Source organism: Schistocerca americana, chromosome 2 (assembly GCF_021461395.2).
Source record: "Schistocerca americana isolate TAMUIC-IGC-003095 chromosome 2, iqSchAmer2.1, whole genome shotgun sequence".
NCBI classification, from domain to species: Eukaryota; Metazoa; Arthropoda; class Insecta; order Orthoptera; family Acrididae; genus Schistocerca; species Schistocerca americana.
Genome location: NC_060120.1, coordinates 69,449,355 through 69,462,081, shown reverse-complemented (window position 1 = coordinate 69,462,081; position 12,727 = coordinate 69,449,355). Strand labels below are relative to the sequence as shown.

Genomic DNA, 12,727 nt, shown 5'->3' with positions numbered 1-12,727 from the left:
AAATGTGTTAAAAATATAAACAGTAAAAATTCTTCTTTCAATCTCTAATACATTTAGGGGAAAAGAATCTCATTGCTGAGAATCAGTGACAATATTTACATGCAGTACAAACAATATACAAGCAATTCTTTTCTGACTGTACAATTACAGTTAAACAAATATATTAATAAAACTCAAAAGGGGACATTTGCAAAACTTAAAATGGTAACACATGGTGTTTTTAATGTCATGTGGGAGCAGTTATATTACTTAAGGTTGCAAGACTAAAATGAACAAATTTTTCAGCCATTTGAGTGTAAATGCAGTCTGAAGCATTTAAAGGTTTAGAGATGCATCACAGTGACAGAACTAGAACCCTGCCAAACATTAGTTTTTTTTTTGACGTGTGTGTGTGTGTGTGTGTGTGTGTGTGTGTGTGTGTGTGTGTGTGTGTGTGAATGTGTGTGTGTGTGTGTGTGTGTGTGTGTGTCAGCAGCTTGAGATTTCACATCTCATAAAACTGTTGGGTAATAACAACCCATACAATTCGTGCAGAATCAGTGGACCTGATTCATCATCATACAAAGCTATAAAAGACCAACAGCAGATCTTCTAGTTTATTGAAACAGAAACAGTGAAAGGAGAAAGAGAAGATATGATGACACTACATTTGATCAGAAATAAAGAACAACACCATGTGTTCATCAGTCAATGGAGTGAGAAACATTTATCTCATTTCAATTTTACCTGATACTTCCACTGTGTTTTTTGTATACATCACCAAATAAATTACATAATACACACGTTTCTTCATCATAATGGAAAGTTTTCTCACCTTTATTATAATTCTTACTGTACATTAAGTTGCAGAATTCATGGAAACTTGCAATATATCTGGAAAATATAACACACACCACAAAAAGTCACATGCAGATTAAGGAGTGGTACAGAAACCAATTACTCTAAATACAAAGAGGTTGTTAATACAAACAATAAAATTAAGTAGATGGCATTTGTAGCTTACAAATTCACCAAGCCTTTGTCTTTAACGAAAAGGAGAGGAACATAATTTCAAAATTGATACTGCAATGAAAAACAAAAAATTACATATTTGTGTATGAAAGGCAGTGCTTAAGGACCAAGGTTTGAATACAGACTAACTGATTCTAAATATGATTCTTCTTATTCTGTACCTGGTATTGTCTTAGAAATAGTGACATTCCTACCAGAAGATTGATAATGCAAGATGTTTTATTCATTTTAATGGATACTTTTAATCATTTTAATCCAATTCAAGATCTTTTATTCATTTAATGGATACTTTTATTCACTTTAATCCAATTCAAGGTGAAAGTTTTCTTGTGAGTCAAAGCCCCTCAAAGTATCCCGAAACATGATATATATGTATGTATGTATGTAAAAGACACATGAAGGATACACACTGTTCTTACCTATGAGCAATATTAGCTGGAAATACAAAAATCTGATTATATTTAATAATTTTGGTGTAAACATTCTTTGTCATTAACATGAAAGTTATAAAACTAACATATATATCATCAAAATATATTTAAATTAGAAAAAAAGCAGTAACGGGACAACAGAAATTTACACAAAATTTGCTGTTTGCACTGTCTGGGATACAGTTCCTCTGTAATTTAGCTGATTTTCAAATGATTGCCTTATTATTTTTTATAATACAGAAGTCTGTTTTTGTTGTGTGAGCAGTAACGCCATAACACAAAAAAACACTTATCGTGTCTTTGCTACTGTGGTTATTCTGTAAACTTTCTCATTGTAAAGAATAGCAAGAAAACTGGTGCAGACTTGCAATGAAATTATACCTGTTGAGCATTAAATTTACCAAAACTTACACAAAAGTATTAAATAATTTTCACTACATGTACCCCTTGGTTCTATTGTTTTAATTTGAAAAACAATGTTTACCAGATAATCCATAACAGAGGAAAGCTACATAACAATCTGATGATATCTTAAAAATTGCAAAGTAATACAGAAATTTTATACAAAGAATGTGCCAGCTCTGTTCAGTTTAAATTTGAAATAGTATAGGAAATTATGGCAAAACTCTGAATTTAACTTACTTCCCAAGAAGCAAATTGGTGTAAAACCTTAAAGATATAAAGTAGTACAACAATTTGCTCCAAGAATCGAAAACAGCACGAGACAAAACATAATGGGACACACTTCTCTTTTGTCCTGAAGTGGCTTTCCTTCTGACACCATTATTTCATGTAGCTTCTAATTATCTACCTCTAGAAACAAGTTCTTAAATGTCCTGTTAACACCCTCATAACCCAAAATCTGTATTCGTTGTAAGCATATTACTGACTGGAAACTATAACACAGACATGGCACTGACAAATGACTTAATTACAGTAAGATACAACACACTTAAAAGTCCACATCATTTCTTGCAGCATACAAACTACTGGTGTAGTGGCTTATGGTGTTATTTTCTCCATTCATTACAACAGGAAAATTAAAAGATCTAAATGCAAATAATATACTAATTTTACAGCATACAAAAAGAAAAAATGTTTGTAAGAAAGAACAACAGTTTAAACTTGATTTAGTTCCAGTGTCAAAAATGTTCTTCTGATATGTCTTATTTAGTTCATGGAACAGGACACACAGTAACAACTAAAAATTCAGCCGTGCCAAACATTCATCCATATGTACATTATCGCTTACAAAACAAATTGTCTTCAGTCATTTATAAACAATTCACATATACAGGATATATATATACATACACAATATTCACTGTTACACAATGCACTACTTATTTTTCATTAACAGAGTTCTTCGTGTGAGACGTCCACATGAGAGACCCATTATGAAGATAACACCAATCATTGTCAGGGCCACGATCATGAAATAAGTTTTTGAAGGTGATCGTGAAACTGTTGCATACAACTCTTCAATAGTTTCTGGTGCCACTACCTGGAACGGTGAAAAGAAACTGTGAATCGATAGTCACATAGTAACTTTAAATAAGAAATCTTCTCGAGGCTGTAAAAATTCTACTTCCAGCAGTATTTGGCTTTTGGATAGGAACATATTTCTACAGGAACATGATTTCTGTATTGTTGATTTTCAGTTAAAAAGAAAAAAAGCTGATAGTAATGGTCTCAACAATAAAAAAGTAAAACAAAAATAAACATTCCACTAAGTGAGCAGACAGCAGTACTTCAAGATCTGGAAAACCATGAGAGAAAAAAGAAAACATTCACTAACTTTTAAGACTCCATTTGGCACTATCACAGAAATCTACATGGACTTTGCATCAGGAGTGGGGTTGTAAATTAAGAAGTTATGAAGCACTTAGGATTCTTTAAGTGAACAAATAGGCTCACTACTTTATTATGAGCTCTGGATTACTTCATGAACAGGTGACATAGATAATACAGAGAAAGTAGTTCCTTACCAGAAGAGTCCAATATTGATTTGGAATATACAACTGATGCACCTAATGTCTTAAAATAGATGGTACACACAGTTTTTGTCACTGTAATGCAGAGAAATCTTCAGATGTTTCAGTAAAATTGTATTATTTAGGAACAAAGGAGACGACTCACCAAAAGGCAGAAGTGCTGTGCCGTTGACAGGTACACGAACAAAAGATACATGCTTTGCTAGCTTTCGGAATAAAATTTCCCTTCTCAAGTTTGTAGGAGAAACACACACACACACACACACACACACACACACACACACACACACACACACTGCACATGCCTGTCTCCCTGCATTCTGCTCAGTTGACTGCCAGCTCTTTCCTGGCCCACTGTGAGTGTAGTGGAGTGAAGTGGTGGTGCAGGGTGGGATGGGGTGGGGTGAAGGATGCAAGTGGTAGGAGGCAGGGAGGGGATTGTGGGGCAGTGTGTAGCAGTTCATGGGAGTGTGGGAGCAGTCTGTGGGTTAGCTAGGAGTGCAAGTAGAGGGGGCAGGTGGCAGGTGGTTGTACATGCGATTTCACAGATTAGGGTATGAGATGGCAGCGCAAAACTACTTGGCACGTATTAGGTGGGGGTACTGGGATGGTGAATAGTGTACACACACACACACACACACACACACACACACACACACACACACACACACTAATGGGTGGGGGGTGGACGACAGCGAGTTACCTTATGTTTAGGACAGGGAGGTTACAGGAGCACAGGATGTGATGCAAGGATAGCTCCCATCTGAGCAGCTCAGAAAAGCTAGTTCTGGTGGGGAGGATCCAGATGACAAAAGTTGGATGTAGCCATTGAAATCTCGCATTTAGTGCTCTGCTGCATTTTGTGCCACAGGGTGGTTCACCCTGCTTCTGGCAACACTTTGGCAGTGGCTAATCATTCTGGTTGACAGCTGGTTGGATGTCATACCAATGTAAAATGCTGTGCAGTGTTGCAGCAGAGCTGGTATATTACATGGTTGCTTTCACAGGTGTCCCCGCCTCTGATGGAGTAGGTTACGCCTATGATGGGACTGGAGTAGGTGGTGCTGGGTGGGTGAATAGGGCACGTCTTTTCTGCAAGGGTATGATCCCTGTGGCATAGGATTTGGGATGGGAATGTCATAGGGGTGCTATGGGATGTTATGGAGGTTGGATGGGCAGTGAAACACCATTGTGACTAGTTACAGTGCTCCCACCGAATAATGTCAGCCCTTATTGACTGACACCTGCAACCAATTGTCTAAAACATAGCCTCCCACATTACAGATACCAACCACTTCCTGCACTGGTTCTCTGCCACTCCCACACCCTTACCTTCCAGGTCCCTACTCGTCACTGTACATGCTACCTCCTTATTCACCAATATCCCTCTTGCCACGGTCTTGCCACAATTGAACACTAGCTCTCCCAACACCCTGCAGATTCCAAATACACCACTTCACTCCTCATACACCTAACCAATGACATCCTAACCCATAACTACTTCATCTTTGAAGGGAAGGCACACAAACAAATTCGTGGCACAGCCATGGGACCTGCATGCTGCCCTGTTGTGTCATCCTCTTCATGGGACACCTAGAGGAAACATTCTTAGCTTCCCCAAACCCCTGGTCTGGTTCATGTTTACTGATGACATCTTTATAATCTAGACCCAAGGCCAGGACACCTTATCCCCAATCCTCCACAGTCTCAACACCTTATCTCCCACACACTTCATCTGGTCCTCCTCCACCCATTGTGACACCTTCTTAGATGTTGATTTCCTCCTCTCAGATGGATCCATCCACATCTCAGTCTACATCAAACCCACCAACACTACCTGTACTTTAACGGCTGCCACCCCTTCCACCCTAAAAAAAACCCTCCCATACAGCCCGGCCACCCATAGCAGATGCATCTGCAGTGATGAGAACTACCTAGCCCAATATGCTGAAGGCATCACAAAGGCCTTCACAGACAGGCAATGACCCCCAGACATAATACACAAACAGATCTCCTGTGTCACATCCCCAAACACACATGAACCTCAGATCCCTCCCAAGAACCAACCACAAAGAAGCACTCCCCCTTGTCACCCAATACCACCCAGGACTGGAACAACTGAACCACGTCCTTTGTCAGGGCTTTGACTACCTATCATCAAGCCCTGAAATGAGGGACATCCTAACCAAGATTCTTCCATCCCCTCCCAAAGTAGTGTTCTGCCGCCCACCCAACCTTCACAACATTCTAGTCCGTCCTTGTGCTACTCCCATCCTTAATCCCTTGCCACAGGGATCATCATGCCCTGAAATGAGGTACATCCTACCCAAGATGCTTCCATCCCCTCCCAAAGTAGTGTTCTGACACCCACCCAACCTCCACAACATCCTAGTCTATCCCTATGCCAGTTCCATCTCCGTCCCCTGCTACAGGGATCATACCCTTGTGGAAGACCCAGATGCAAGACCTGTTCCATCCACCAACCCAGCACCTCATACTCCAGTCCTGTTACAGACTTATCCTATGCCATCAGAGGATGGACCACCTTTGAAAGCAGCCATGTTATATACCAGCTCTGCTGCAACTACTGCACAGCATTTTACATTGGTACAGCAACCAACAAGCTGTCAACCAGAATGAATGGCCACTGCCATACTGTTGCCAAAAACAAGGTGGACCACCCATTGGCAGTACACACACACACACACACACACACACACACACACACACACACAAATTTAGTATGGCATAGTTCTGTCTGATAAATTCCGCAAATAATCTATGTAACTAACACCCCCCCCCCCCCCCTCCCCCCAGTCCCATCACTGATGGGCAAATCTACAGCTTTTAAGTGAATCTCATACATTGTCAACTTGCAATTTTACATATTCATAAAGTATTGTCAGGAATTTTGTAACTGTAGCTGAAAGATAACAATAGTGATACTGGTTTACTACATTTATACTGGATGTATCAGCAGCATGGCTGATTTTCTCATAAGCATTTTGTACTCCTTGCAGGTTACAATGCACATTTCCAAGAAAATTGTGTGGATTTGGTACATAAACGATTCCCACACTGTTACTGTAATGATTTGTGGAAGTGGAAACTATGCTTGGTTAGAGCCATTAACAATTAAATCTTCTTCCTCAAGAGAACAGTGAATGTCGCATTACATGAGGGTGGTTTGAAAAGTTCTCAGAATCACAACGAGAGGTCAGCACTAGCGCAACGAGTTGTTCACATGATACTCATTGGACTGTTGTCTGTAAACACATGCCACGTCAGTGCTCTTGGAAGAGAGCTGTGGTGGTGATGTGGCTCTGTTGTTGTTCCACCGTAATGACTTCATAAAGAAATGTATGAAAGCAAATGACATTCATGCCGATTTCCAGAATACACTGGGGGCTTTGCTCCTTCATTACAACTGTTGCCAAGTGGACAAATGAATTTAAATTTAAATTTGGTCAGGGCAGCTTAGATGATGATCCACACAGTGGTCAGCCAAGATGTGTCACTACTCCAGAAATCAATGAAAAAGTGCACAAAATGGTCATGGATGATTGCCGGCTGAAAGTGTGTGAAATTGCTCATGCTTGCCAGATGTCATCTAAAGGTGTATATCACATTTTAAGTGAAGAATTAGAAATGAAAAAAATATCTGCAAGATGGGTGCCATGACTCTTGACACTGGACATATCGGAACAATGTTTAGCCCGTTTTAGGAGAAACGACCAAGATTTTTTGTGCCAGTTTGTGACCACAGATGAAACTTGGATGCACTACTATACCCAAGAGACAAAACAACAGTCAAAGCAGTGGAAACATGCTGATTTTCTGCCACCAAAGAAAGCAAAGACAATTCCTTCAGCAGGAAAGGTCATGGCACCAATGATCGGGGATACGAAGGGGATTCTGTTTGTAGATAACGTCCCCCCTGGGTAAACAATTACTGGAGAATAATATGCTAACCTCCTGGACAAATTCCAACAAAAGATACATGAAAAAAAGGACAGGTTTAGCATGAAGAAAGTTATCTTCCATCAAGACAATGTGCACCCGCATACATGTGCCGTCGCCATAGCAAAATTACATGAACTGAGGTATGAATTGTTGCCACAGCTGCCTTATGCACCTGATATGGCTCGATCAGACATCCATTTTTTCACAAAACTGAAAATTTTTCTTGGTGGACAAAGATTAGTTTCAAACGAAGAACTGATAGCCGGAGTTGACAACAATTTTGCAGGCCTGTTGGAAACTCATTTTCAAGATGGGATCAATGCACTGGAGCACTGTTGGACCAAGTGCATTAATCTACAAGGAGGTTACATTGAAAAATAAAAATAGTTTCAGTGCTGTAAGTACTTTTTTTCTATTCCATTCCGAGAACTTTTCAAACCATCCTCACATCTGAAAATGCAAGTGAAGTTCACATAGCTTAACACAGTGTGTGATTACTTGTGACGAGGAAGTGAGAGAGAACTGTACTGAATGCATATGCTTTATTACTGATCACTGATGGTATGGTACACTAGCCAGACTGAGCATAATATTTAGGTGGTTTTCTACACTTGTCAACTGCCACACTGGTTTCTCATTTCCATCTCAAGTAAATAACATACAAACAGTTAAAATAAGAACACATACAGAATGTAGTTTACACAGTTCACAAACTACGAGGACTATCCAGAAAGTAACAGACATTTTGATCTATTGTGGTAGTGGGTGGGGCTGCATCTGCCATCTTGATGCCATAATGTTTCTAAAATCAGCACGCATCCAGCCATGGTAGCATGTGGTCTGTGTCTGCTACTTTGCTTTCTGTGATGTGTTAAAATGTGCACTGCAATAGAAAATCCCACCACGTATGAGGCGCGTTCTGTGACTAGGATTTTGTTGGCAAAAAACTGCAAACCAACTGAAATTTATTGTGACCTTTGTGATATGTATGGAAAAGAAATAATGAGTGAAAACTGAGTGAGCCAATTGTGCACTGATTTTAAAATGGCCCTACCAATGTTCACAGTGGGGACCAGAATGGTAGGACTAGCACAATGACTGATGAACTAGTGATGAAAATCAAAGACAGAATTCCTGAAAATCCTTATTTCGCAATTATGGAACTTTCACATTTTCCCAAAAATTTCATGAAGTTTGGTGCATGAAATTGTAGTGGACAAGCTTGATTACCACAATTTTTGTGCTAGGTGGGTTCCCAAAATCCAATTTCAAGTGGCACATTTCTACAGATGGTACTGACAAACCTGTTACAATAAAATTTCGTTTTTGCATATTGTTAATTTTTTATTAATGTCTGTTATTTTCTAGATAGCCCTTGTATTTACTATTAGGCTACTTCACATTTGTAGAAACAGAAAGGGTATCCAGCCAAAGCATCAAATAAAAATTATGCGATATAATGGTCATGCGATTTCCGGTAGTTAACAAACCCAAACACAGACTGCACAGACAACGAAAACAAAAATAAAATGTATAGGAAGATATTGCATTCTCAGCTAGATGACACACAGCCTAACATCTTAAATAACAATATGCTGGTCATCATTCTAGACTTTAGTATGTTTACATGCCCCTGCTGTTTAAAAACAATTCTCACTGTTCTGATCTCTTAGGAAGGTCTTTGACACACTGAGTACTTACTAGAAATTACACCGTAGGGGATTCTCATTAAAGAGTTAGCAATCGAATTTTTCTAACCTAAGAATTCATTTCATGTCGTATCAGTATGTTTTACTCATGTTTATGCTTATTTTCTGGCATCTTGTGACTTCTGTTAAATGTATAAACAAAAATTGCCTATACATTGGTGGGATCCTCTCATTCACTGATCAGAGTGCTCTGGCCCGCTTTTTTAATCTTTCCCAACCTACCCCTCTCACTACCCTGAGGAAGAAACTAATTGTTCTGAAAGCTATGACAGTGTTGTATACTTTTACATGAGTATCAGTGGTCCCGGCAATGCTTTGAAACTGCTAAACATCTATGGGAAATCCTAATCTCCTTCCCCCCCCCCCCCCTCCGCCACCTCCTCCCCCTCTCTCTGTCCATGTCCTCTTCCCCCCTCTCTCTGACCTTGAGCCTCGTTAATTGTTATTGCCAACAAAGCCTTGACTGGGAATTGAAGTTGCTTAAAATGTTTGAGTAAATCAGCAGGAATCATTTGTATACAGGGTTGCGGGATGTCTCCTTCTGCTACATCACTGAGGACAGTAGCTTCAGTGACAGAATTTTGCATAGTTTTAAATAAAATTTGTCTAATTGTGTAAATTCCCTGACATGCCTACATTGTGAAGCCTTCTATGTGGGAATGACCAGGAACAAATTGTCCATTCACATGAATGGACACAGGCACACAGTGTTTGTTGGTAATGAGGATCACCCTGTGGCTAAACATGCCTTGGTGCACGGCCAGCACATCTTGGCACAGTGTTACACCGTCCAGGTTATCTGGATACTTCCCACTGACACCAACCTATCAGAACTCCGGAGACAGGAACTTGCCCCTCAATATATTCTCTCTTCCCGTTACCCACCAGGCCTCAACCTCCGCTAATTTCAAGTTGCTGCCCCTCGTACCTCATCTCTCATTCAACAACATCTTTGCCTCTGTACTTCCGCCTCGACTGACATCTCTGCCCAACCTCTTTGCATTTACATATGTCTCTGCCTGTGTCTGTATATGTGTGGATGTGTGTGTGTGTGTGTGTGTGTGTGTGTGTGGCAGGGGGGGGGGGGGGGCGGGAGTGTATATCTGTCCTTTTTCCCCCCCTAAGGTAAGTCTTTTCGCTCCCGGGATTGGAATGACTCCTTACCCTCTCCCTTAAAACCCACATCCTTTCGTCTTTCCCTCTCCTTCCGTCTTTCCTGATGAAGCAACCTCGGGTTGCGAAAGCTTGAAATTTGTGTGTTTTTTATTGTGTCTACCAACATACCATCACTTTCTCGTTTAGTAAGTTACAGCATCTTCGTTGTTTATAGAAATATATATAACTTGTGCCCATCTTAAATTTATTAAAGTATCATGTAAACATTTGAAGCAAGATGATCAACAACTTCTCGAGATGTTTTGGTAACAATGTCTCCCTGTTATACTATATTAGTAATGTGTAAAAATTTTAAGTATATCAGCTAAGAACTTTTTGAGATCTTTAGTAATAATGTTTATATAGTAGCATAGATATCAGCAGTACTAAATTTTTTGTCCTACCTCATAGTTTTAGTTTTCTCAAGTGATTTTTTTGTTTTGATGCACAGATTGCATAGACACAGATATACAAGTATTAGTAACATACCAAGGCAGCATTCCTGAACATCTCTATTCTTTTCGTCAACATCTCCTGACAATCTGGTTTAAGAGTTTTTGTTGGATCCTGGAGTACCTCTTGTAAACACTGGACATCTGTAAAATGTAAAAGTTAAATTAGTAAATTAAGCTGGAATTTGAAGGTCTGTTGTTTCACTACAATATCCTCAGCAGAGTGAATAACTATTCAGATGCTTCCAGTATTTCATACATTTTGTCACAGTTATTGGAAATTCTGGTTTGTGTTTTATGTAGGAATTATAGCTTACTGGCTCTGGTCACATAAATCTTATGTTCTTACGTGTACATATACCTTTTTATAATTACTAATGAAACAATTACACAGCAACAATACGCCCTTTTACAAAAAACTACATTTCAGCTTCCCTATTTGACCCTCTCTTCTATAGTTACTGCATCAACAACATGAACTGCCTGATATAGGAGGGAGCAACAGACTGGTGCAGCAGCAGTTCTCATTACCGATAACTTTTTTTATATATCTGTAGCCACAATTGAAATGTAGCCAAAAACCTACATAAACAAGTACACAGTGTAACAAAAAGAACCACTTTTTTGAATTCCCATGATTTTCTCCCATTGTGACACAGAAGTTCGAAATTTGGCCTGGACATCACTACAGCATTCCTCCGTACTATTGCAAAACATGGTACCCTGCAACATCACCCGCATGCTCGGCATGTACTAAAAGAAAGCCAGAGCTCAGAAGCTTATATGATGCGTATCGTGGCTTGATGGTGTCAGAGGATGTGTCACACTACGGGGAGGTTGTCACACCTCCCCTTACCCACATCTCCACTCCTCCTCCTGACACCTCTGTGACATGTGTCAGAACAGAGACATCCAGCATTAAAAATGTGTACTTTTCTTATGGGTGGCCAGGAAAACATTCTGGATACACCACTGCTCAGAGCTGAGACGAAAAGGCCTAAAGGTGTGTTACAGGACATGACTGAATCCATCCCTTCCCTCGAAGCATTTCTGTTCACATATTTCACAGCAGAAAACGACAGTCTGCATCTGCAGTGCGCAACAGTACGATGTTCTTGACAACTTTTGACACTGCTGCTTTCCCAGCCCCTCCCCCAAGAGATCCAATTCTTCACTAAGGGCATCATGGGGCTTCAACCCATTGAATATAATCTCACACCTTTGAAGTGTAGTTATGCAACCACTGGGAACTGTTCAAAATCATACGATGGGATTTAGACATAACCTAAAGCAGAAGAGGGTGTTTATGCTTTTCCATATATCCTTTTTTCACACCCTCCTGTGGCATGTGCACAGCAAGGGTGTGCAACGTTGATACACATGTGACTACAACAGCAAAGGGTCCCTCTAATAAACTCCATTCGGCAACACTCTTGATGCCACCTGAGCGCACCTTTGTTGGGCACTTTAAAAATGTCTTTGTAGAGAGACACCCATCCACCGATCCCTACCCACCAACAGGACAGGTAACCCTCTCTACACTAGCAGCTGCACACGAAATCTGAGACATGGCATTTTATTCACACATGTGTCAATAGTGTCAACTTCATAATCCCCTCACCTCCCCACCCACAACCCACAGGAGGGTGAGATGAAAAAAGAAGGATGAAAAGGCATAGATAAACTTTTCTGCTTCATATCATGTTCAGATTTATCGAATGGTTCTGAATGGACCCTAATGGTTCCACCTTGTACAGTGAGAAAAAACTATGGTCACCCTACACATTCAAGGTGTCATATCGCATTCAATGGGGTTGCAGCCCTGTGCAGTCCTTAGAAAAGGATTGAGTCATCTGGGATGGGGGGAGGGTTTGTCAGCAGTGTCAAATGTTGTCAAGAATGTCATCCTGTTGTACATCAAACTGCAAACTGTCAATTTTGGACACAAAATGTGTGAAAATGAACACCCCAAGGAATGGGATGGTTTGATTCATGCCCTTTATGATACATCC

The 12,727-nt window shown here is 40.1% G+C and overlaps 1 protein-coding gene across 1 annotated transcript in view; it reads right to left on the bottom strand.

Annotated features, from left to right (window-relative positions):
• Positions 1-365: 365 nt before the first annotated feature.
• Positions 366-12,727, bottom strand: part of LOC124596614 (Golgi apparatus protein 1) — a 146,387-nt gene continuing 134,025 nt past the window's right edge. Inside the window, exons 15-16 of the mRNA XM_047135835.1 lie at positions 10,753-10,859; positions 366-2,946 (exon numbers count right to left, since the gene is read on the bottom strand). Of these exons, the coding sequence (XP_046991791.1) occupies positions 2,782-2,946; positions 10,753-10,859 (272 nt within the window). The 3' untranslated portion in view covers positions 366-2,781. The remainder of the gene's footprint in view (positions 2,947-10,752; positions 10,860-12,727) is intronic.